Below are 25,155 nucleotides of genomic sequence, written 5' to 3'. Positions count from 1 at the left end.
AACTGTAACTGTACAAGAATTCTTCTACTGGCAAAGATTTAAGATGGGTTTCCAAAGCCCTCTGTATGATACAAACTGGACCGTTGTCAGATACATGGCTTTTGTAACCGTAAGCATTTTTGCTGATTATTTGTATGTACCTTACATTAATCACTTTAAATTACTGACCTGCATTCTGCTACTTTCAGATTTAAAGATCACCCTACGTTGAATGAACGTTATTTATTACTTCATCTACTAGGTCGAGGTGGTTTTAGTGAAGTGTACAAGGTAAGTTGATTTAAAATTACAGTCTATTGAAAGCTTTTTAATCCACTTTAAGCATGTATTTAAAGATTAACATTTGACTCTGAGAATTTGTGGTTTACAGTTTGTGTATAAAGATCAGTGACTTTTAACATATTGCTGATCTTATTGTTACGCCTGGTCCAGTAACTGCAATTATGCTTTTTAGAATCTATGAATCATGTGTGATTTAGAGGCCCATTCGCATTTTTACATCACAAAACGATTGGTTATAGCTGAGAATCCTATCTAATGTGTTTTGACTTTTAATACCTTTTTTTTTACCTAATTATTATTTTTTCTTTTTCACCTTTTGTCATATTTGTCATATTTAATCTTTTCGATACAATATTTGAAATAATGTAGCCATAATGCAATTAGATAATTTCTGTTATTGCAATTGTCAGATGCAGAACTTCAGTTAAATGATAAATTTACTCTACACCCACTGAATAGCAAATAATTGTACATTGTACATGAAATAAAATGTACTGGTTACTGGTATCTGTGGCATGCATGTTTTAACTGGAATTTAAAACCAAATTCGCAACTCTAGTTAATTACCCTCTTTCTATTTTAATATTGTCATCATGCTTTGATTTATCAAACTTTTTCTTGTACAAAGTATATCCATTTTTTGTATTGAGGATTATATTCTGTGAAATAATGTCTTTTGGTGCTTCATAGATAAGTGTGATACAGAGGTCAATGTAATTTAGAGTGCTGAAGCAATGACTCAATCACACGTATCACTGGCTTTTTTTTCTTTTTTTCTTTTTGATATGAGAGCCAAGATAAATATAGAGATACATATGCATTTGAGATTGTGAGATTGCAAAATACAAAGATTCTGATTTCAGATCTGCTTGTTGCCATACGTTCTATTGACGTCTTCCAGAAAAAGATGTTTTTACACGTTTCCAACAAGTTGTGTACTGCTTCCAATGCCCAGAGAACACTTAAAATTCAAAAGTCCTGCACAGTCAGCCATGTTACTCCGACACTTTACACTGCTTTCTAAAAGTCGCAATGCTCGTGCATCCTCTCTGTTGTGTTGGCCAACATCTGCCAGGGATTGCTTAGATGAAATATCCATTCTCTTGTTATAATATTAAAGCGGCACTGTCATGGCCTTGTGTAATTCCCATGCATGCCCAGTTAAACACTTGGGCATTCGTTATTGTACGAAAATCTTACGGGAAGTTAAGCTATTCGTACATTCGTCAGAAAGACGAATGAATGAATAGATACTTCAAATAAACGAAGACAGAATTTCAGTCTTCGTTCATTTATTTTGTTTATTACAAGGAGGGGGCTACCAGCTTGCGGTAATATGAAAAAATAGAAGTGACAGGGGGCATTGCCTACTTACTGTCCCTCACACCCCTGTCCCCACCCATGAGTGGCGGGTAGGGGACCTAAGTGACATGTGGGTGGGGGGGACCTACTGCCTCTCCCCTCCTCTGCCCCCACCCATGAACGGCGAGTGGGGGCCCTAAATGACAATGTGGGGACCTATTGTGTCCCCAGCCCCCTCCCATTGGTGACGGGGGTTTGATGTAAAAATAACCCTTCCCCCTGCCTCAGGTGACAAGGGGTCCCCAAGCCCCACACCTTTTTCTTCTTTTTTTTTTCTTTTTTTTTCTCTAAAACCTTCTTTTTTTTAGCACCCAATAAAGGCTAACCAAAAAGCCACTTATCCCGTCAAACTAATAAAATAAAATGCTTGCCTGATAGCAAGCAAAAAAGCACGCTGGAAAAAAAATAATAATCCAGATGCTAAAATATAATCCATCTTCACCCAGCGGAGGCTGAGCTCCGCAGGGCGGGGAAAGCCTTATAAACCATTCCCAGGCCCCACAATTTGACTCAGAGCACTCTGATTGGTTGGCTTAAATCTTGAGCCTTACTTGGGGCCCCCATCTGCCCACTAATCCCCCATTTAGTTTAATAGCCCCCATTCACGGGGCACAAGTTAATTATTTTAATACTTTGCCCACCATGGGGCTTTTTATTGGATTAGGGGGAGGGGGATGAGTAACGCACAATTTAAAATAAAGATGTACTTTAGGGTAACTAAAATCTTGTATAAAAACACTTAAAGGGACATTCCAGGCACCCAGACCACTTCTGCTCATTGGAGTGGTCTGGGTGCCAACTCCCACCACCCTTAACCCCTTAAGGACACATGACATGTGTGACATGTCATGATTCCCTTTTATTCTATAAGTTTGGTCCTTAAGGGGTAAAAGGGACACTCCAGGCACCCACACCACTTCTGCCTATTGCAGTGGTCTGGGTGCCAACTCCCACTATCCTTAACCCTGCAAGTGTAATTATTGCAGTTTTCATAAACTGCAATAATTACATTGCAGGGTTAACTCCTCCTCTAGTGGCTGTCTACTAGCACAGGTTTTTTGTGCTATAGCGTCGCTGGACGTCCTCACGCTGTGTGAGGACCTCCAGCGTTGCTAAAATCCCCATAGGAAAGTATTGAAAGCATTTTCAATGATTTCCTATGAAGAGGTCTAATGCGCATTAGGTCTCCCCAGCCGGCGGGCGTGATCGGTCTCCCCCGCCGGATGACGTGGTGACGGGGAGGAGCGTGGGCGGACCCAGAAGCAGCCCTGAGGAACATCGTCGCTGCCTCAGGTAAGTCACTGAAGGGGTTTTGACCCCTTCAGCAACCGGGGATGGGAGTTGGGAGGGAGAGGGGACCTGCAGTCCCAGGAAAACGATTTGTCTTCCTGGCACTGGAGAGTCCCTTTAACCCTGCAAGTGTAATTTATTGCAGTTTTTATAAACTGCAATAATTACCTTGCAGGGATAAGTCCTCCTCTAGTGGCTGTCTATCAGACAGCCACTAGAGGGACTTCCATGTTCTTAGCACACGAAAAGTGTTTTAAACTACGCTGGACGTCCTCACGCTATGTAAGGCCCTCCAGTGTAACCAAAATCCCCATAGGAAAGCATTGAATAAGGCTTTCCTATGGGAAGGTGTAATGCGCGTGTGCAGCCATTGCCGCGCATGCGCCTTAGGTCTTCCCTGACGGCTGGCGGCAGGGGAGGAGAGTAGGCAGAGCCTGACCCAGTGCCAAGGGACATTGGTGCTGAACTCAGGTAAGTTTGGCACTGGAGAGTCCCTTTAGGTATTGGAATTTTATATATATTTAACACTGGAGACGTTTTCTAAAAGCATACTGTTTGCATACAAAACAAGAACCTATTTTAGAGTGGGATTACTTGTTTCTATAACATGTTTTTAAGAGGGTATTAAAAACTGTTTTACTCACGTGCTGTTTGTCAGGCTAGGTGCATCATCACTTTGACATGAGCTCACTACAGCAGACTTGATTAGAGACCTCTCTATAAAATTAAAATGAAGCCAAATAAATCTCTGAGTGCACCAACCGATGCAGCCTGTATGTTTCAAACTGAAGCATGTAGGATTCTTGCTCAAGATAAAAATGACATGTATTTTAAAAATAATCTTGATGTCTTTGGCTTGTTTGAAACAAAACAGAAGGGGGCTGTCAGGTTGGGGCCAGCATGGGGGAGTATTGGTGGCACAAATTGGAGCTCTGGTAAGAATATTATGATGTGATTAGTCCAATATCTCTGATTTGTGATCTGTAATATTTAACCTATTGCAAACTGACCTGCTGTGCAGATTTCTAAAACCAGGACAGGAGTCAAAAAATGAGACAGTCTGCAACTATATAAAAAGTGCATTCAATTTTAGCTCTGTGCTTATGCCTTTTTTTTTTTTTTTTTTTTTTTATTAAAACTAGATTCTATTACAATTTAAATGTGACTTGGGAGAAAAATGAAAACTCAGCCAAGCATAATTTACGTTAAATGTATTGAAATCCAATAGTTAATATTTTTTTACTTCTTTTCCTTTTAGGCTTTTGATCTTTATGAACAGAGATATGCTGCTGTGAAAATTCACCAACTTAACAAAAGCTGGAGGGACGAGAAGAAGGAGAACTACCACAAGTAAATACTTCACTCCCCTTTTATAATACAGCTTGTCACTCAGCTCTGCATGTGAATTAACCTGTCTGTTTGTTTTAGGCATGCCTGCCGAGAGTATAGAATACACAAAGAGCTGGATCATCCCAGAATAGTTAAGCTGTACGATTACTTTTCCTTGGATACAGACACGTAAGTTTAAAAAAAAAAAAAGTTTTTTTTTTTTGTTTTGTTTTTTTCTCTCACATTTTGTGTTTCAATACATTATAGCTTCAGATTTTAATATTTGATTTACTCATGCTCTGTATTTAACCAATATGTGTATGTGAGGTCTCAAAAATAATATGAAATGTGCAAATCTGAACCAATGTATTTTCTGCTTTAATGGGACATAGTGCATCCAGCTTGGGTCCCTATACATTAATTCATATAAGGTCTGCCCTCAGCATTATACTTATATCACTTATATCATTTTGTTCCCTCTGCCCAGTTTTTACCATCTTCATAAGAAGGTATTCCTAGTAAAACTAAACATTTTAAGAACAGAACGACAGACTTGAAGGAATACAAGATGATAATAATTTGTGTGTTGTTTTATTATTTTCGTGTTTTTTATTTTTTTTTTATTTATTAGAACTCTCTTAATACCTTCATGACTGAGCCTTTTCACAAATGCTGTAATTTTAAGACAGATGCCTTTTTGACATTTTTGTGTTTTGTATTCCACTGTAATTTGACACTTTCCGTGTGTGTGTGTGTGTGTTTTATTTTGTTGGGGAGCATACCCTACAATACTTACACACACCCAGGATTAAGAACTGCTTCTGTAGTATTTGTTTGTCTACAATTTGTTTTAATCTGCTCTCTATTCATTTTATATTGCTGTTGGAGGAAAGAAGTAAAAAAAAATCCATACAAAGCAGGAAAAATTAGAGCTCACATATATGTGTGGGCTCATGTCTTGCCTTGATTTTTTTTTTTATATACACAAATCAGAGTGGGTGGCGGGGTTGTATGTGAATAATCTCCTTAATAGATCTTATTCAAGTGGGGGAGTGTTGGGGAAAATATTATATATATATATCTGTTTAATATGTGCTTGATTAAGTCTGTGTGTATGGGAGGTCAGGAATTCTCTTCAAAGGGAGTTTCTTTTTAGATAGTTGGAAAGATACAGCACCTGAAAGGCACCAATCACATTAACAGGATAGACGACGCTTTGGGCCTTGGGAAAGTAAATCACATATACATATCAATTGAGCTGAGGAATTTGCTATTTACAACATGGGAACCAATTCCTTTAAAAATAGAAGATACTGACATCACATTAGACTAGGTTGGTAAGACACACACGATGCACACAACATCTCACAGCACATGCACAATACAGTAGATATTATTAGATAGATGGAATGTGTGAGTGTTATGAATGTATTGTAACTCTGTAATACTATAACTGTAACATTCTTCTTCTGTAATATTTAACTGGGCAGATTCTAAGTAAAGATTTCTCTCTGGTAAGAACTATGGTGTTGGCTGTTTATTTGTAATATCGGATAGAATACCTTAGTAGTGCTAGTCATATATTTATCTGGACAAGGGGATAAAGATATGTTAGTTCTTGGAAGAGGTGACACAGGGATATTACATTCACTATTAATACACAACGCAGAGTGGATTTCTCTCAAAAGGCTACCAATTGGAAGTATTGGTGGTGAGAGAAGGATTATACAACATATATATATATATATAATATATAATAATTTTTTCATTTTTTTTTTTTTTTTTTTAAGGATGGTGACCACTTTTTTTGGTTCTTCTGATACCATTTACGTCTATTTAACACTAGAACTAATACTAGTACTTATACTAGTTATGAACGAAATACTAAAAAAATGGGATGAGGGGAATTTTCCTCTTTCTGACTTATACACACTTAGTGCAACACTAAAAAAAGAAACCAACCAAAACCCTCAAAGTAGGATTCACTTATTATTCCTGATTGGGGAAATGCCTCCAGTGTGGGATTTCAATTAATTTACGAATAGGATAATCGGTAAATAGCGGGTTTAAAATTATACCTTAGTCAAATTAGGCATGCTGACACGTTAATAACAGCCACGGTGTTGCGGTCACCGGCCCGCCGAGCCTCACGGTCGTGCCCGACCGGCACGACCGCTCCGACTACACGAGCTTACCTGCTCGTCGGCGAGCCGGGAACCGCGCGTGTAGTTCTTCCGGGCATCACGCCCGAATCCAATATGGCGCCGACCACGTGGTCGCGTCTATGGATAGCCCCGCCCCCGAGAATTATACTAACGTGTGCGTGACGTCACGACGTCAACGCACACGTATGTTCTGGGGTCAGAGGTCGCCCTCTGACCAATCATAGCTTAGAGAGGGGTATTTAAACCCCTAATTCACCCTAGTACTTTGCCATGTCGTGGTTTCAGTTTCCTGGTATCCTGAAAGTACTAGTTTCGTGTTTCTGATTTCCTGGTATCCTGATCCTTGGCGTTTCCCTGGTTATTCTGATCTCTGGTTTCCCTGACTTGGCTTGTCTTATCGGTATTGAGTATTTTCTGGCTTCCTTGACCTCGGCTTTCCCTTTGACCATTCTCTGTCTCTAGCGTATTAGTCCGGCCATTCTAAGGTCCGGTTTACGCTCTGTCCTGTTATTTTTCCTTTTCTGACTTATGTATATGTTTACATAGATTCTGCGTGCTGGACCACATTACTAGTCGTGACATTACGACATGGCCATGGATCCTGCAGAACTATGCAAACATATGATCGCCTGTGAAAATAGGGTGGAGGATATGGACCACAGGTTAGACCAATTTGCTCAGGCATTTCAGACCTTGCTCCAGAGGACTGCCTATTTAGAGGTCCCTCCTGTACCACCTGTGGTTCCGCCACCTGTAGTGGTTCCCGTACCACATAAACCACCGTCCATAACTTTGTCACCGCCCCCTCGTTATGGAGGTGATTCTAAGGAATTTAGAGGTTTTTTAAACCAAATAGAATACCACTTTGAGGCCTCCCCAGATTCATTCCCAACAGATAGATCTAAAATAGGCTATCTGATGAACCAATTAACTGGAAAAGCCTTGACTTGGGCTAACCCCTTATGGGAAAGTGGTGACGCAATAGCCCGTGATTACAGTACCTTTCTTACGGCCTTTAAGGCTACATTTGAACCTAAAGGCAGGGAGAAGAACGCTGCCAAAGCCCTTATGAGAATCAGGCAAGGCAATCGTTCTGTAGCCGATTATGCAATAGAGTTCAGGACATTAGCGTCTGAGGTTGATTGGACCAATAGCGGTCTGGTGGCTGCTTTCTCTGAAGGTTTAGCTGAGAATATACAAGATGAAACTGCAGCTAGAGACCTTCCGGTTAGTCTTAATGAGTTTATTGCCTACATGATAAACATTGATAACCGGCTCAGAGAGAGAGAGAAAAACAAACAACGTAACAGACGTTCTAATTTGTCCATAGCTCCTCGTTTCTCTAACCCAGTGGTGAGTAGCCAAACGCCTCTTCCAGAACCTGAACCCATGCAATTGGGTAGTGCTAAACTCACTGAGGCAGAGAGACAACACAGACGTAACGAGGGGTTATGTATGTATTGTGGCAAGAAGGGACATCTAAGATCGTCATGCCCGGTTCGGCCGGAAAACTTGCACACCTAAGGCACGTACGGGGACCGACCTTAGGTGTGATGTATATGTCCCCTAAATTGACTAAGAACCGTTTCCTGGTCAAAGTAACCTTATCTTTCGAGAACACAACTGTTCAGTGTGAGGCTATGATTGACTCTGGGGCAGCGGAGAATTTCCTAGACAAAGAGTTCTCTGCTAAACATCTCCTGCCCTTAAGACATAAAGAGAAACCTATAGCAGTCGAGGCCATTGATGGAAGGCCTCTTACCCAGCCTTTCATCACACACGAAACTCTGCCAATCACTGTTTCAGTGGGTATTCTCCACTCTGAAGAAATTACCTTTCAAATCATATCTTCACCTACAGTTCCGATAATACTCGGTTTCCCTTGGCTCCTGAAACACAATCCACGTTTAGATTGGATTGAAGGAGAGATTGTGAGTTGGGGTGAGAGATGCAAAGGTGTTTGCTTTAAGCAAATCCCACAACCTATTGGCACCATTAATGTTCCTGTTACACCTCCCTTGACCACACAAATTCCTCAGCAGTATATGGATTTGAAAGAGGTATTTAACAAGGTCCAGTCAGAAGGGTTACCTCCTCATAGACCTTATGACTGTACTATAAACTTATTACCAGGGACTATGCCTCCCAAGGGAGGAGTCTATGCCTTGTCCCCCCAGGAAAATCTTTGTTTGGAGGAATATATTAAGGATGCTCTCAGAAAGGGTCATATCCGTAGGTCCTCCTCACCAGCCGGGGCTGGATTCTTCTTTGTCTCTAAAAAAGAAGGAGACCTACGCCCTTGTATTGATTATAGGGGTTTGAATAGGATTACCATAAAAAATGCCTACCCTATTCCCCTTATATCAGAGCTATTCGACAGATTAAAGGGAGCTCGAGTCTTTACCAAGCTCGATCTCCGTAGTGCCTACAATCTAGTCAGAATTAAGGACGGTCACGAATGGAAGACCGCATTTAACACCAGAATGGGACATTACGAATACCTGGTTATGCCGTTTGGATTATGTAACGCTCCAGCGGTATTCCAGGATTTTATCAACGATGTCCTAAGAGAGTACCTTCACATGTTCGTTCTAGTGTATTTGGACGACATTCTCATCTATTCCCCAGACCTAGAGACACATCACGAACATGTGAGAATTGTACTGAAAACCCTGTTACAGAACGGCCTTTACTGTAAACTGGAGAAATGCCAGTTTGACCAAACGGAGATACAATTCCTTGGATACGTTATATCTCCGTCTGGTTTCCAAATGGATCCTCGTAAACTGGAGGCAGTCTTACAGTGGCCATTACCCAAGGGCCTTAAAGCTACTCAACGCTTTATAGGTTTTGCGAATTACTACCGCAAATTCATAAGGGGATTTTCCTCCGTGATTTCCCCTATAACCAATTTAACAAAAAAAGGAGCAAATTATATATCTTGGCCCAAAGAAGCAAGAGAGGCATTTGAACGATTAAAATCTTTATTTTCCTCAGCACCTGTCCTGACCCATCCTGATCCATCCAAACCATTTATCCTAGAGGTGGATGCATCAGAGACAGGAGTTGGAGCCATTCTGTCTCAAAGAGAGAGTCCTGATACGCCTTTACATCCCTGTGGATTTTACTCTCGCAAACTCACACCTGCAGAGAGGAATTACGACATAGGGAATAGGGAACTTTTGGCCATTGTACTTGCCCTTAAGGAATGGAGGCATCTCTTGGAAGGTTCCAAAGAGCCACTTTTGATCTTTACTGATCATAAGAATTTGGCTTATATTGGGGACGCTAAGAGACTGTCCTCTCGTCAGGCTAGGTGGTCATTGTTCCTCTCCCGATTCAATTTCGTAATTACATACAGACCTGGTACTAAAAACACCAAGGCAGATGCTCTTTCTCGGCAGTTTGAGACAGATGAAGTTCCGGAACAGGTGATATATCCTATTGTACCTCCTGAATGCCTCATTGCCACTACAGTTTCCGAAGTGTCTTCTCCACTCTTCTGTGCCATAATAGCAGATCAAACTCAGGCACCTGTGGGAAAACCTCCGGACAAACTGTATGTGTCACCTCAGTTTCAAAAGAAGGTACTAGATTTGTTCCATGACAGCCTCACAGCGGGCCATCCTGGAGTCCATAAAACTCTCTCTGCCATCTCCAGGAGATTTTGGTGGCCTGCTCTTAGAAACGATGTCAAAGATTATGTTGGGGCATGTCAAATATGTGCTGTTTCTAAAGTTCCTCCCAGGTCACCTCCTGGACTATTACAACCACTGCCCATACCTAGTGCTCCATGGACCCACTTGGCCATGGATTTCATTGTGGATCTACCCAGTTCAAACGGGTTTAATACAGTCCTTATGGTCATTGATAGATTCACGAAGATGGCACATTTCGTCCCACTTAAAAAATTACCATCTGCTCAAGATCTAGTTCAAATATTCTTGAGAGAGATCTTTCGGTTGCACGGTGTACCCAAAAGCATAGTATCTGACAGAGGTACCCAGTTTATTTCTAGGTTTTGGCGTTCCTTTTGCAAACAATTGGGCATCGAACTCTCCTTTTCGTCAGCATATCACCCTCAAACAAATGGAGCAGCAGAGAGGGCGAATCAGTCTTTAGAAGCCTATTTACGTTGCTTTATAAATGCCAATCAATCTAACTGGTACGAGCTCTTACCCATGGCTGAGTTCGCCAGAAACAACGCCACTCATGAATCTTCTAATCACAGTCCATTCTTTGTTAATCAGGGTTATCACCCCACTGTTTTTCCTTCTGCATTCTCAGACACAGAAATCCCCGCTTTGAACACCCGTTTAGATTCGATTCATGATACTTGGGATTCCGTCCATTCAGCTCTGCAAAAAGCCTCATTACGAGCGAAGGTCCAAGCTGACAAGAAACGGGGCGCTAATCCTCTCTATATTCCAGGTGACAGGGTGTGGCTCTCCACAAGACATATCAAGCTTAAGGTCCCGTCCATGAAATTTGCCCCTCGGTACATTGGTCCCTTTCGAGTTACCCAACGTATTAATCCAGTGACCTATACTTTGGCACTACCGGCTCATATGAGAATAGCGAATACTTTCCATGTGTCTCTGCTCAAGCCCCTTACTTGCAATCGCTACACAAGGGTATCCACTCCTCCTCCGCCCTTGGTAGTGGGTGATCAAGAGGAATACGAAGTCCGTTCTATCATGGACTCCAAATTATCCAGAGGTGTCTTGTCCTATCTCGTTGACTGGAAGGGTTATGGTCCCGAGGAACGTTGTTGGGTTCCTGCTGACCGGGTCCATGCGCCCCGTCTTATCCGGTCATTTCACAACCGCTTTCCTCTTAAGCCGGGTCCTTCCCGCTCGGTGCGCGGTCTTCGAGTGGGGGGTACTGTTGCGGTCACCGGCCCGCCGAGCCTCACGGTCGTGCCCGACCGGCACGACCGCTCCGACTACACGAGCTTACCTGCTCGTCGGCGAGCCGGGAACCGCGCGTGTAGTTCTTCCTGGCATCACGCCCGAATCCAATATGGCGCCGACCACGTGGTCGCGTCTATGGATAGCCCCGCCCCCGAAAATTATACTAACGTGTGCGTGACGTCACGATGTCAACGCACACGTACGTTCTGGGGTCAGAGGTCGCCCTCTGACCAATCATAGCTTAGAGAGGGGTATTTAAACCCCTAATTCACCCTAGTACTTTGCCATGTCGTGGTTTCAGTTTCCTGGTTTCCTGAAAGTACTAGTTTCGTGTTTCTGATTTCCTGGTATCCTGATCCTTGGCGTTTCCCTGGTTATTCTGATCTCTGGTTTCCCTGACTTGGCTTGTCTTATCGGTATTGAGTATTTTCTGGCTTCCTTGACCTCGGCTTTCCCTTTGACCATTCTCTGTCTCTAGCGTATTAGTCCGGCCATCCTAAGGTCCGGTTTACGCTCTGTCCTGTTATTTTTCCTTTTCTGACTTATGTATATGTTTACATAGATTCTGCGTGCTGGACCACATTACTAGTCGTGACACACGGTATCTAAAGCTCTACAAACAAAAGCAAATCTCTATAGAAAGTAGACTCATCAGGGTATTTAACTCTCAGTATTTTGGCAGTTTTCATTCCCGCCTCCCCCTCTCAGCACCCAGGGTGATTGGTTAGCTTGGTGGCTAATCAGGGACTATTGCTGATGGTGAGGTAGTCCAGCGATAGCCAGTTAACAGCTTATCCCAATATGCACTGTGGCAGCTGGGTACCCGCTGTCAATCATACTATAGGACCACTGTGACAGGCTGAGCCTGATAGGCATGGTGCTCACAGGTACTGCTGTCACACGATTGCCTGCCTTGTGGAACCTCTATATAGCTGTTTCTGTGATGCCTTACTACTGAGGTATCTAGAAATAACAATGATCACTGTGATCTTAGGGCCATTTACACCCAGTCTGTTTGTGGTTTGCACAAAGTTCATAACTGACCGCTCTGTGCAGACTCAGCCAGGAAGGGGTTAACATTTGGCTCTGTAAAGTTTCTTTTTGGACCAACAGGTGCTTTAATATTTTAGCAGCTAAAACGTGAAATGCTTATTGATGTGGAGAGAGGCATTGAGGCCAGTGGTGTTGTGCAGAGAGGCACCGAGGCTAGTGGTGTTGTGCAGAGAGGCTTGAAGACTATGGTGAGGCCTAATAGAAAGCAGTTGTTGTTGGGGGATTCCATCATAAGAGGTGTGGAGATGGACAATGGTGGTCTTGTGAGGTGTCTTCCCGGAGCTACTGCTCACAGAGACAGGAGACGTATCTGTAATATTGTTAAGCAAGCAAAGCAGGAAGGGGAATTGGATGTACTTGTCCATTTAGGGACAAATGACTTGGCTTGCAATGAGGTTTCAGAGGTTAAGGAAGTTTTTAGTGTTTTTGCCAATGATATACGGCAGGTTGCTTCCACACTGTCATTCTCTGAAGTTCTGCCTGTGCATAACACTCAGAATGACAGGCGGATGCGTATTAGGGACTTTAACTTGTGGCTTGGTGAATGGTGTCGGGAGCAAGGATTTGGCTTTATTGCTCATGGTAGCTCTGTTTGGAATGGAAATAAACTGTACAAAAAAGATGGTTTGCATCTTTCTCAAAAGGGAACAAATGTTCTCAGTGAGCAGTTCAGAGGTTTTGCTAAGATGTATTTAAACTAGGAGGGGGGGGGCAAAAGGGTGATAAAACATCAATCCAATTGTCCCCCAAAACAAGGACAGAAGGTGCCTGTAGCAAGTGTGTTAAAAAATGATAAGCTTAGAGTCATGTCTACAAATGCTCGCAGTTTAGGGAATAAGATCCATGAACTTGTGGCAATAATGTCAACTGATAGTGTAGATTTAGTCGCTGTTACTGAGACATGGTATAATGAAAAAAATGACTGGGACATAGCAATACCAGGGTACTCTTTATATAGAAAAGACAGGGAAGGCAAGAAAGGGGGAGGGGTGGCCCTGTATGTGAAGGATAGCATAAAATCTAGCCTAATAAAGGTTAGTGAGACGAACATAGAGTCCATTTGGGTTACGTTAGAATTTGGTAATCACACAGTAATTCGTGTAGGTGTGATTTATAGGCCCCCAGGACAAATTGAAGAGTTAGATAATCTACTAGTTGAAGAAATAGCTAAAATGACAATGAAGGGGGAAGTTATCACCATGGGTGACTTTAATCTTCCTGATGTGAATTGGAAAACAAAAAAAGCTACTTGTGCCAGAAGCACACATATTCTAAACTCCCTACTGGGATTGTCTCTAAAACAAGTCGTTGAGGAGCCAACTCGTAAAGAGGCCATACTAGATTTAGTGTTAACAAATGGAGATTTGGTATCAGATATTACTGTAGGTGAAAGTTTAGGATCCAGTGATCATCAGTCAGTGTGGTTTAATATAAGAACAGTGACTGAGTCACACCACACAAAAACAAAAGTTTTAGACTTTAGAAAAACAGACTTTTCTAAAATTAGAATATGTGTAAAGGAGTCATTAACAGACTGGAGCAACTTAAATGGAGTCCAAAAGAAATGGGATTATTTAAAAGCTGCACTACTGAAGGCAACAGAAAATTGCATTAGGCTTGTCAGTAAAAGCAAAAAATTCAAGAAACCACTGTGGTAATCCGCAGATGTGGCCAAAATAGTAAAAAACAAAAAGTTAGCATTTAGTAATTATAAAAAAACCCAGAGTGAGGAAGACAGAATGACCTATAAGATTAGGCAGAAAGAGGCTAAGCAAGTTATAAGAGCTTCCAAATCACACACAGAAGAGAAAATAGCACAGTCAGTTAAAAAGGGGGACAAAACTTTTTTTAGATACATAAATGAGAAAAGAAAAGTAAAACAAGGATTAGTTAGATTAAAAACAAAAGGAAGGTATGTAGAAGAGGATAAAGGTCTAGCTGACTGCCTCAATGAATATTTTTGTTCGGTATTTACAGCTGAAAATGAAGGAAAGGGACCTCTGTTAAAAAAAAAAGGATAAATGAGTCATTTATTACACGTGAGTTTACAGAGGAAGAGGTTCTATTTCAACTGTCAAAAGTAAAGACAAATAAGTCAATGGGACCTGATGGAATACACCCAAAGCTATTAAAAGAGCTTAGTGGTGTACTAGCAAAACCATTAACAGATTTATTTAACCAATCATTGTTAACAGGAGTAGTCCCAGAAGATTGGAAGTTAGCGAATGTTGTGCCCATTCACAAGAAAGGTAATAGGGAGGAGTCGGGCAACTATAGGCCAGTAAGCCTTACTTCAGTAGTGGGGAAAGTGATGGAAACCATGTTAAAGGATAGGATTGTTGAACATCTAAAAACACATGGATTTCAAGATCAGAGACAACATGGGTTTACTTCAGGGAGATCATGCCAAACTAATCTTATTGATTTTTTTGATTGGTTAACTAAAATTATAGATCAGGGTGGTGCAGTAGACATTGCTTACCTAGATTTCAGTAAGGCTTTTGACACTGCTGCACATAGAAGGCTTATCAATAAACTGCAATCTTTGAGTTAGATTCCAATATTGTTGAATGGGTAAGGCAGTGGCTGAGTGACAGGCAACAGAGGGTTGTAGTCAATGGAGTATATTCAAAGCTTGGGCTTGTCACCAGTGGGGTACCTCAGGGATCTGTACTTGGACCCATTCTCTTTAATATTTTTATTAGTGATATTGCAGAAGGTCTTGATGGAAAGGTGTGTCTTTTTGCGGATGATACTAAGATATGTAACAGGGTTGATGTTCCAGGAGGGATAAGCCAAATGGCAAATGATTTAGGTAAACTAGAAAAATGGTCAGAGTTGTGACAACTGACATTTAATGTGGATAAGTGCAAGATAATGCATCTTGGACGTAAAAACCCAAGGGCAGAGTACAGAATATTTGATAGAGTCCTAACCTCAACATCTGAGGAAAGGGATTTAGGGGTGATTATTTCTGAGGACTTAAAGGTAGGCAGTCAATGTAATAGAGCAGCAGGAAATGCTAGCAGAATGCTTGGTTGTATAGGGAGAGGTATTAGCAGTAGAAAGAGGGAAGTGCTCATGCCATTGTACAGAACACTGGTGAGACCTCACTTGGAGTACTGTACACAGTACTGGAGACCATATCTTCAGAAGGATATTGATACCTTAGAGAGAGTTCAAAGAAGGGCTACTAAACTGGTTCATGGATTGCAGGATAAAACTTACCAGGAAAGGTTAAAGGATCTTAACATGTATAGCTTGGTGGAAAGACGAGACAGGGGGGATATGATAGAAACATTTAAATACATAAAGGGAATCAACACAGTAAAGGAGGAGACTATATTTAAAAGAAGAAAAACTACCACAACCAGAGGACATAGTCTAAAATTAGAGGGACAAAGGTTTAAAAATAATATCAGGAAGTATTACTTTACTGAGAGGGTAGTGGATGCATGGAATAGCCTTCCAGCTGAAGTGGTAGAGGTTAACACAGTAAAGGAGTTTAAGCATGCGTGGGATAGGCATAAGGATTTCCTAACTATAAGATAATGCCAGGGACTAATGAAAGTATTTAGAAAACTGGGCAGACTAGATGGGCCGAATGGTTCTTATCTGCCGTCACATTCTATGTTTCTATGTTTCTATTTGACTGGGGTCTTGAAAGTTAATATTTCTCTTTCCAGTCCTTATAAAGAAATATAACCTATTTGCTGCAAGTGAAAAAGTTTTGTTGCAATTCAGACTTATCATTTACTAATTTATGTGTTCTGTTTTGTTTTTGTGTTGCAGGTTTTGTACAGTGCTAGAATACTGTGAAGGCAATGACCTTGACTTCTATCTAAAACAACATAAGTTAATGTCAGAAAAAGAAGCTCGGTCTATTGTAATGCAAATAGTCAATGCACTACGTTACCTCAATGAGATCAAACCTCCCATCATCCACTATGATCTAAAGCCAGGTAAACATCAAGCACCTGCAATACATTTTCTGCTTTTTTCCCCCCATCGATAAAGCCATCTGCCCCTGTGGAGGCCATTAACCTTACTAGTAGTTGTCTTAATTAAAATATATATTGAGTAAGGTCTAACTGAGCGAAGCGTTCTACATCCACATTCCATTGGTTTTAAGGTGATTGCTCTGTTTTAGAGGTTTGCCCTTGAAGTTTTTTTATGCACAACCTCCAAAGTATTTTGTGAAAGTGTTTTGTGTGCTCACTAAACATTAACCGGGTTATTTACTAAAAGGGAAAGTTGGCTGGAATGAAAAGTAAATTTCAAAATTCAGGCCAAAGTAACCAAATTAGAAAGAAATTCTGTTTTCTTTTTTTTTTTTTTTTTTTTAAAGCCTTAAATTTGAAATCCACTTTCAGGGCTATTTACTAAAGTTAGAATTGTCAGAATTTCAAAGTGAATTCAATAAGAGTTATAAAAAGTCAGGTATGCTTCCATACGTTGGCCTTAAATTTGAAATTCCCTTTGGATTCCCGACAATTGTCACTTTAGTAAATAACTCTGAATATTCTTCAAATTCTCATCAATTTCTCACTTTAATGAATACGCCTGTAAAAGTTATTAACCTACATCTCTTATGTAATGTTTGCTAGAATTCCATGAAAAAATACCGGTTTATTGAGCAGAAGGGAGAGGGGCTCACAGACTCTTTATTCATTATGTACAGACAGGGTCATTAAGGGTTGAATTATTTGTTATGCAAAATGAATCTCAAATAGTAAGTCTAAACAGCAAAAATTAACATAACCGATTTAGGGATTTATTTTTAAATTTGGCTATTTTGCGCTAAAATTAAGTTAATTAATTCATATTAATGTTGGTATGAATTCTTGATAATTCACACTTCAATAAGTATTTTTTTACAAGGCTGTAGCTGTTGGTTTACAGTATTTAGCCACAGGTGTATTAAGGGTACAGTAATGCCACAAATGATAAATGTTCAGTCAAATGGCCACGTTTCCTTGTTTTACTGGTGATAAAGCCTTCAGTCTTTCAGACCTAGTGTTAGTTATAAACCTGGCATTAAACTGCACATTAGTGTGTGTTACTAGTTTCATTTTTAAACTCGTGATATGAGAGCTTGGTTCATGCACGGAAGCGCTTTCCTTTTTGGTCAGTCAAACTGCCAGTTCACCAGGTTACAAAGTTAGTGAAATTCACTAAGATCTCTAGCACACATGCACGTAATGATTATGTCTTGTGTAGTCACAGTACTAAACCTGTGTATATAAATGGCTTAGTAGAGCACATATAAGCAAGAGGAATCCACTATCCTGTGTGCAGCAGTTTTCAGGTGCATTTTGCTTGTTTAGAATGGACTAACATAACACGTGGAACACTGTTTACAGTGCATTAAAAGACCTAAACGTTTTCATGCCATGCAGGGGAGGCTTTACCACCATTTAAAAACACTGCACTTTTTGGCATTACTCTCTTTAAAAACAGTTGAAGTCTGATTTCAAAATTGCAGTAGAGCTTAATTCAATTTAGAGAATTTAAAGAGTTAACCAATTACGAACCAACCTATATAATCAGAACAAACTGCTCTTAAAGCACCTTAATAATACAAAAAAAATGATTTCAATGAATGACTGCACAGGGACATGCATTGCTGGTATAACTCTACAAGGACTAGATTTGGGTGACAGCAATATGTATCATAGGTGGTCCTAACTTGTTCCAATATTAGCTACAGTTTACCCAGGGTATTGTGCAGAATTTATTACGCTAATTGAGGGGTAGTCAACCTTCAGAACTCCAAATTCAATGGACAATATCTCCTGTAATGCTCTTACAGCTGTAATGCTGGCAAAGCATCAGGGGAGATGAAGTCCCCAACATATGGAGTGCAGAAGATTACCTACCCCTGCTCTAATTGCAAGCTCAGTATTCCAACCGGTGCAGTTAAACTGATTTATGAAGTGTGTCTGCTCTTCCCTGCAGGTTTATACTCCAGTATTAGAATTATTTTAATTGAGCGGTATAGATCTGTGTTGATAGAGTTTTGCATTTCATCCCAAAAAGTGTGAAATAGTAATAATTACTTTGCATAGAATGGGCATGTGTGACATGGATAATACTTGAAGTGCCAGGTAGGTTAATAACAGTTGGCAATGATTTGTTCACTCCACCGGCATCTTAATGGTTAATATGCGTGTATTTTTTGTGGAGTAGTCCCTGGCACCAGGTTGAAAGCACACTTTTTCATGAGAGAATTTTTTTTCAGGAAACATCCTTCTTGTTGATGGGACAGCATGTGGAGAGATAAAAATCACAGACTTTGGTCTGTCCAAAATAATGGATGATGACAGCTATGGTGTGGATGGCATGGACCTTACCTCCCAAGGGGCAGGAACATACTGGTGAGTGTATCCACTAATAATAGCAATATTCATTTTAATGGAATCTTACACAAAAATAAAGTGCTCTCTTTAACCATACAATAGCTACCAATGCTGTTTATTTTTTGTTTCAATGCTTGCCTTAAAGCCAACATCATTACTGCAGTTCACACTCGGATCACAGCTTTTTAAATTGGATCACATTTCATGGTTCACCGTTAAATCCAAGATGTGCAAGAAGTTGTATTAAGAAAGGTTTCCTTGCCAGTACTGATATGGGTAAATAAATAGCAGTGCAAAACTATGTAACCAAGCCCATTCAATCAAACCTGACAAAGACCGCATCAGCTTAAACATTGCAAAGTTCACTTTTTTAATAAAGTCATTGTGAAATATCCATCTGCCGTGGCATGGTTATATTGCTCTGCCACTAGTTTATGGGATATATGTAGCAAAGCTGTTTCAAGTACTTTTATTCATCGAAAAATGTGGCTGAATGTACTCGATCTACAACTTAGTTACGCTTTTTACATGCACGAGTATAGCTGCTGTACAAAAAGCTGTAGGAGTACTAAGGCAAGTTTTATTTAGGATTAAGTTAGGACATTGAGGGAGTGACACACAGTTACAGGGGGAAAAAACTCTGTGAACTAAAATCTGTGCAAGTCTTGCAGTGACTATTTCTGTAGTTTGGATAATGTCTAGCTAAAATAGCTTTTCTGCATTTCAAGCAGTTTTTCCTGTAGCTAGAAGGTAATAAACATTCACTTTACTTGTATGTTGTTTCTGATTTCATATTTTAACTTGTTTAGGTATCTCCCACCTGAATGCTTTGTGGTGGGTAAGGAACCACCAAAGATTTCTAATAAAGTAGATGTGTGGTCAGTTGGAGTCATATTTTTCCAGTGTCTTTATGGACGGAAGGTAAGAAATGCTTGTTTTGCTTCCTTTTTAGTGAAAGTAATTAGTGAAACACTGTAGCTTCTCGGCGTTTCATAGAATGCTAGTTCAAACTCCAAATTAAATGTCATTCCCAAACCAACAAGAAACACTATGATTCCTATCTACTATTATCTTTGGGATCAATTTAACATGGCACATTAGCTTCTTTTTACTCTCTATATCTTTGTCATGAGATATCTTGGTCACTTTAATTAAAATAATTGTCTTTCATCACATATACTGATAAATTATGAGCACTGCAAATGTGTTAGTGTTTTATATTCTGTTATATGTTATTTTGAGCAATTTTAGGCAATGTTCTGTTCTTTGTCTCTATGATGTTATCTGTGCATTTTATGTTTGAATTCAAAAGTTTTTTTGTTTTTTTTTAAAGATACTACACTGCCACTGTTTGGAGTGTACATTGAATTGAAATCAATAAATACATTGGAAAAATATTGAAACATAGCCTTGAGGTAAATTAAACAATTTTTGTTTTTTTCTTTCTCTTCAGCCATTTGGGCACAATCAGTCTCAGCAAGATATTTTACAAGAAAATACAATATTAAAAGCCACAGAAGTTCAATTTCCTGTGAAGCCTGTTGTAAGCAATGAAGCCAAGGTAAGATGCTAGCTGAAACCTGAATTTAGAATTAGATGCCTTTTGAATACAATGTAGCTGAATGTTAGAGAAATGCTCTCCGGTGAGTTTGAAAGTAACTTTTTTTTTTATTTTTTATGGAGGTCTTTATATGTTGCCAAGTTAAAATTGTGAATACGTAGTTTTATTGTGATACTTAAGCTTGACACATAGTTAAAAATTTAAATTGGAACTGTGGGGGATCCAGTCCACTTAAAAAAAAAAAAAAAAACAATAAAAAAACTATCCTAGCAAAATCAATAGCAGATATATAGATAGAGCATTATACTTGTATGTGAGTGACCATGGATTCATTTAGCAATATCATATACTTTATGCGTGCAGTTAATAATTTATGATACATCACTTGGTTAAGAAGTCACCTCAATTATTTTAGTAGTGTGTGCATGTGTGCGAAATGTTTGTAGGTTTACAGAGACCATGAAGGGGATGAGTTTTCTCTGCTGTTTTTGTTGCTCACTTTATCAATAGCAACATTGTACAAGTCTTGTAAGCTGTTGCATGGTTGTACTACATGTGCATGCCACGTCAGTTAGTGTGCGACTAATGATTCCCCCATACCAGGGTTCTCCAAATTCTAATGATTCCCCCATACCAGGGTTCTCCAAATTCTAGTCATACCGGGGTTCTCCAAATTCTAATGATTCCTCCATACCCGGGTTCTCCAAATTCTAATGATTCCCCCATACCAGGGTTCTCCAAATTCTAGTCATACCAGGGTTCTCCAAATTCTAGTCATACCAGGGTTCTCCAAATTCTAGTGATTCCCCTCTACCAGGGTTCTCCAAATTCTAGTCATACCAGGGTTCTCCAAATTCTAATGATTCCCCTATACCAGGGTTCTCCAAATCCAGATGTTGCCTAACTACAACTCCTATGACTCTTTGGCTGTATGTTTCATTCAAAGAATCATGGGAGTTGTACCGTATATACTCGAGTATAAGCCGACCCGAATATAAGCCGAGGCCCCTAATTTTACCCCAAAAAACTGGGAAAACTTATTGACTCGAGTATAAGACTAGGGTGGGAAATGCAGCAGCTACTGGTAAATTTCTAAATAAAATTAGATCCTAAAAAAATTATATTAATTGAATATTTATTTACAGTGTGTGTATATAATGAATGCAGAGTGTGCGTATGAGTGCAGTGCGTGTATGAGTGCAGTGCGTGTATGAGTGCAGTGCGTGTATGAGTGCAGTGTGTGTGTGTATATATTAATTGAATATTTATTTCCAGTGTGTGTATATAATGAATGCAGTGTGTGTGTGTGTGTATGAGTGCAGTGTGTATGAGTGCAGTGTGTATGAGTGCAGTGTGTATGAGTGCAGTGTGTGTATGAGTGCAGTGTGTGTATGAATGCAGTGTGTGTATGAGTGCAGTGTGTGTGTGTATGAGTGCAGTGTGTGTGTGTATGAGTGCAGTGTGTGTGCGTATATATTAATTGAATATTTATTTCCAGTGTGTGTATATAATGAATGCAGTGTGTGTGTGTATGAGTGCAGTGTGTATGAGTGCAGTGTGTGTATGAGTGCAGTGTGTGTATGAGTGCAGTGTGTGTATGAATGCAGTGTGTGTGTGAGTGCAGTGTGTGTGTATATGAATGAAGTGTGAGTGCAGTGTGTGTGAGTGCAGTGTGTATGAGTGCAGTGTGTGTATGAGTGCGGTGTGTGTATGAGTGCAGTGTGTGTATGAGTGCAGTGTGTGTGAGTGCAGTGTGTGTGAGTGCAGTGTCTGTATATGAATGAAGTGTGAGTGTGTGTGATGCAGTGTGTGTTTGTGTATGTGTTGGTGGGGGTGGGCATTTAATATATTATTAATTATTATTTTTTTTTTATATTATTATTATTTTTTTTGCATTATTATTTATTATTTAATTATTAATATTTTTTTTTTTATTCTATTTTTTTTCGTCCCCCCTCCCTGCTTGATACATAGCAGGGAGGGGGGCTCCTTCCCTGGTGGTCCAGTGTCATTGGCAGTTCAGTGGGGGGAAGAGAGGGGCTGGCAGAGCTGTACTTACCTTTCCTGCAGCTCCTGTCAGCTCCCTCCTCCTCCGCGCGGTCTGTGCAGCTCCCTCTGTCAGCTCCCAGTGTAAGTCTCGCGAGAGCCGCGGCTCTCGCGAGACTTACACTGGGAGCTGACCGAGGTGCTGAACGGACGGCGCGGAGGAGGAGAGAGCTGACAGGAGCTGCAGGAGAGGTAAGTAAGATCTCTGCAGCCCCCACAGCCCCATTGTCTGTATTATGGCAATGCAAATTGCCATAATACAGACTCTGACTCGAGTATAAGCCGAGTTGGGGTTTTTCAGCACAAATAATGTGCTGAAAAACTCGGCTTATACTCGAGTATATACGGTAGTTTAGCAACATTTAAAGGACCAGAGTTTGGTACTATGTGTGTACATTTAATAAAATAATATTGCACCATTGCCATACAAGGATTAACAAACCGCATGTTAAAAACTAAATAAAAAAAAGTGTGAATAAAACATTTTATTATGTTACAAAGCGAAAAAAATATATCCAATCTCTCATTTGAAAAAAAAAAAAAAAACGACTTTCTTTGCATCAATGCTTTACCTAAACAAAACAGATTGAACCCAAAGGGATTCATTTTGGAACCCTAGACTTCCATTGTATTGTACAGATCCCAAGCGTGGCAGCTACTGGGGTAATATTATCTCTCCAGTAGATAATTTAAGGATCTTACAATTTAAAACTCTTAAAGGGACTCTGTATGCTAAATATGGTCCATCTATATGATAGCCTACCCTCTTAGCACCGACTGTATTGCACCTGGGTTAAAGTAACATTGGCAGAAAGCTCGGGAATTAAATGCACCAGGGAAATGATAGTCAGGGAATTTTCAATGCAGGGCAGTATTGGCAGGCACTTGCAGAATACAGAAAGTCCTTCCAGGAGGTGGACTCATTAAATTTTGCAATGAGCTGCCTGCCTGCCAGATTTCAGGCAACCTCTCACCTCGGAGGCTGAACAGGCTCACAAATCCCCAGGCAACCTGGGATTTGTAAAACCCTGTCCTATGCTGCTTGCCATAGTATGCTCATCAGGGGAGAATATCTACTCTCTAGGACAACTTTTTCATTTGTCAGTGGTGCATGGAAATTTTGAGCTCTAATGAAAATACCTGATAAAAATGAGACCCAAAACTACAAAATGAGCTTAAGTTGTGTGGGTGCCAACTGTACCCCTTTAAACATATTACTAAGAATTGCACTGCGAACCTGTATATCACAAAGACTGTGGCTTAAAGTGGGCACTTATTACCTGTAGATATTATTGTAGACAATCTCACTGCTGAGAAAAAGGTAGACCTATTTTTTTTTTTTTTAATACAAACTGAGAATAATGTAAAAAAAAAAATGCAGTAAATTGCTTCTACATAACTTTTTGCAGTCTGGTCAATATATTCTATACATGTCTGAAAATACATGTAATTGTTATCACTGAATCTATAGTACCCTGAAAAACTGTATTGCCTTCCTTTACTTGGTTCTTTGACATGGTACCAAGTATGTTGACAAGGTGTTGGTGTTATTAAAGGTACAGACATGTCTTTAATTTCAAGGTCAGCTGACCCGTTATGTCCGACGACGCAGTGCAGAGAGTACATAAGTAGTGTTTGTGGGTTATTATTTTTTTTTTTTTTGTGTGTGTTATTTTCTTACACAAGCAAGTCTGTAAAGGGGATTATTCACTAAAGTATGAATTGTCATTATTTAAAGTAAATTTCTGGAGAAAAACTGTCCAATGCAGCTGGTTTTCACTTTTTCTGCTTCAGTTTTAAATATGGAATTAAGTTTGAATTTGTTTTAAATCAAGATAATTCACACATTAGTCAATTAACCTTTAACTCTAACTCGCTATCAGTTCTTTGTTTAGATCACCTTTACACCCAATTCTATCTTTTGAAATCTTTCATTTTGCAAACATGCCATACATTACTCGTCTCATATAATCAATATGCCTTGTCTTTTTGTAGGCCTTCATAAGACGGTGTTTAGCATACAGAAAGGAGGATCGGTTTGATGTTCATCAGTTAGCGAATGACCCGTACCTTCTCCCTCACATGAGAAGATCTAATTCTTCAGGAAACCTGCACATGTCTGGCCTAGTGGCATCTCCGACACCCCCTCCATCAAGCATCGTTTCATACTGATAGTGAAATAACGGCTGGCATGAATATACGGCACTAGGCTTTCAGGGGCAAAACTTAGTTCAAAGACAAAATAAATTAATTTAACAAAGAAGAAGAAAATAGTTGTTGGGTTTTTTGTTTTTTTCAATCGAAAGTTTTAAAAGAAATTTGATGGCGGAGGGGGGGTTGTTTTGTTTTTTTGGGGTGGGGGGGGGAGGGGGGGGAAGGGTTGGAGAGGAGGGAGGTCATTCTCCAAAGTGTTATATGTATGGTTAGAGAGCAAAGACTGTGAAAACAAATATATCCGTTGACTAAAATGTTCTAAAGGAATGGATTCCGTTCATTGCGTTTGGATATCTTGTGGTTTCTGGAAATGAGCTATCACCAGGATTTAAAGGGTCTTTGAAGCTTGTTGAGTGGTTGTAGAGCATTAAAACAATCCATTCACAGAGCTGCATGTAAATTGGTATATGAAGAAAATTGAATTTACTGATGGCATCCACTTCATCCGTTCATAACAACATATACAGATACATTTCAATTGATGCAAAAGGAGGAGACACATCAAACCTGAAACCTTTCTTGTTCTTGTAGCAACTTGTGTTACCCATCAGGAATCTTAAACCTTTGGCACTGGAGATGTT

General features: G+C 40.0%; 1 protein-coding gene across 1 annotated transcript in view; it reads left to right on the top strand.

The window, feature by feature from the left end:
* TLK1 (tousled like kinase 1) overlaps positions 1–24,661 on the top strand; it is a 97,605-nt gene extending 72,944 nt beyond the window's left edge. The window contains exons 14-21 of the mRNA XM_063428641.1: positions 189–270; positions 4,193–4,284; positions 4,363–4,452; positions 16,187–16,356; positions 18,636–18,771; positions 19,563–19,674; positions 20,207–20,314; positions 24,356–24,661. Of these exons, the coding sequence (XP_063284711.1) occupies positions 189–270; positions 4,193–4,284; positions 4,363–4,452; positions 16,187–16,356; positions 18,636–18,771; positions 19,563–19,674; positions 20,207–20,314; positions 24,356–24,532 (967 nt within the window). The 3' untranslated portion in view covers positions 24,533–24,661. The remainder of the gene's footprint in view (positions 1–188; positions 271–4,192; positions 4,285–4,362; positions 4,453–16,186; positions 16,357–18,635; positions 18,772–19,562; positions 19,675–20,206; positions 20,315–24,355) is intronic.
* Positions 24,662–25,155: the final 494 nt, after the last annotated feature.

This window comes from Pelobates fuscus, chromosome 8 (genome assembly GCF_036172605.1).
Source record: "Pelobates fuscus isolate aPelFus1 chromosome 8, aPelFus1.pri, whole genome shotgun sequence".
NCBI lineage: Eukaryota > Metazoa > Chordata > Amphibia > Anura > Pelobatidae > Pelobates > Pelobates fuscus.
The sequence above is the reverse complement of the archived record's forward strand: the minus strand, read 5'-3'. Positions and strand labels throughout refer to the sequence as shown.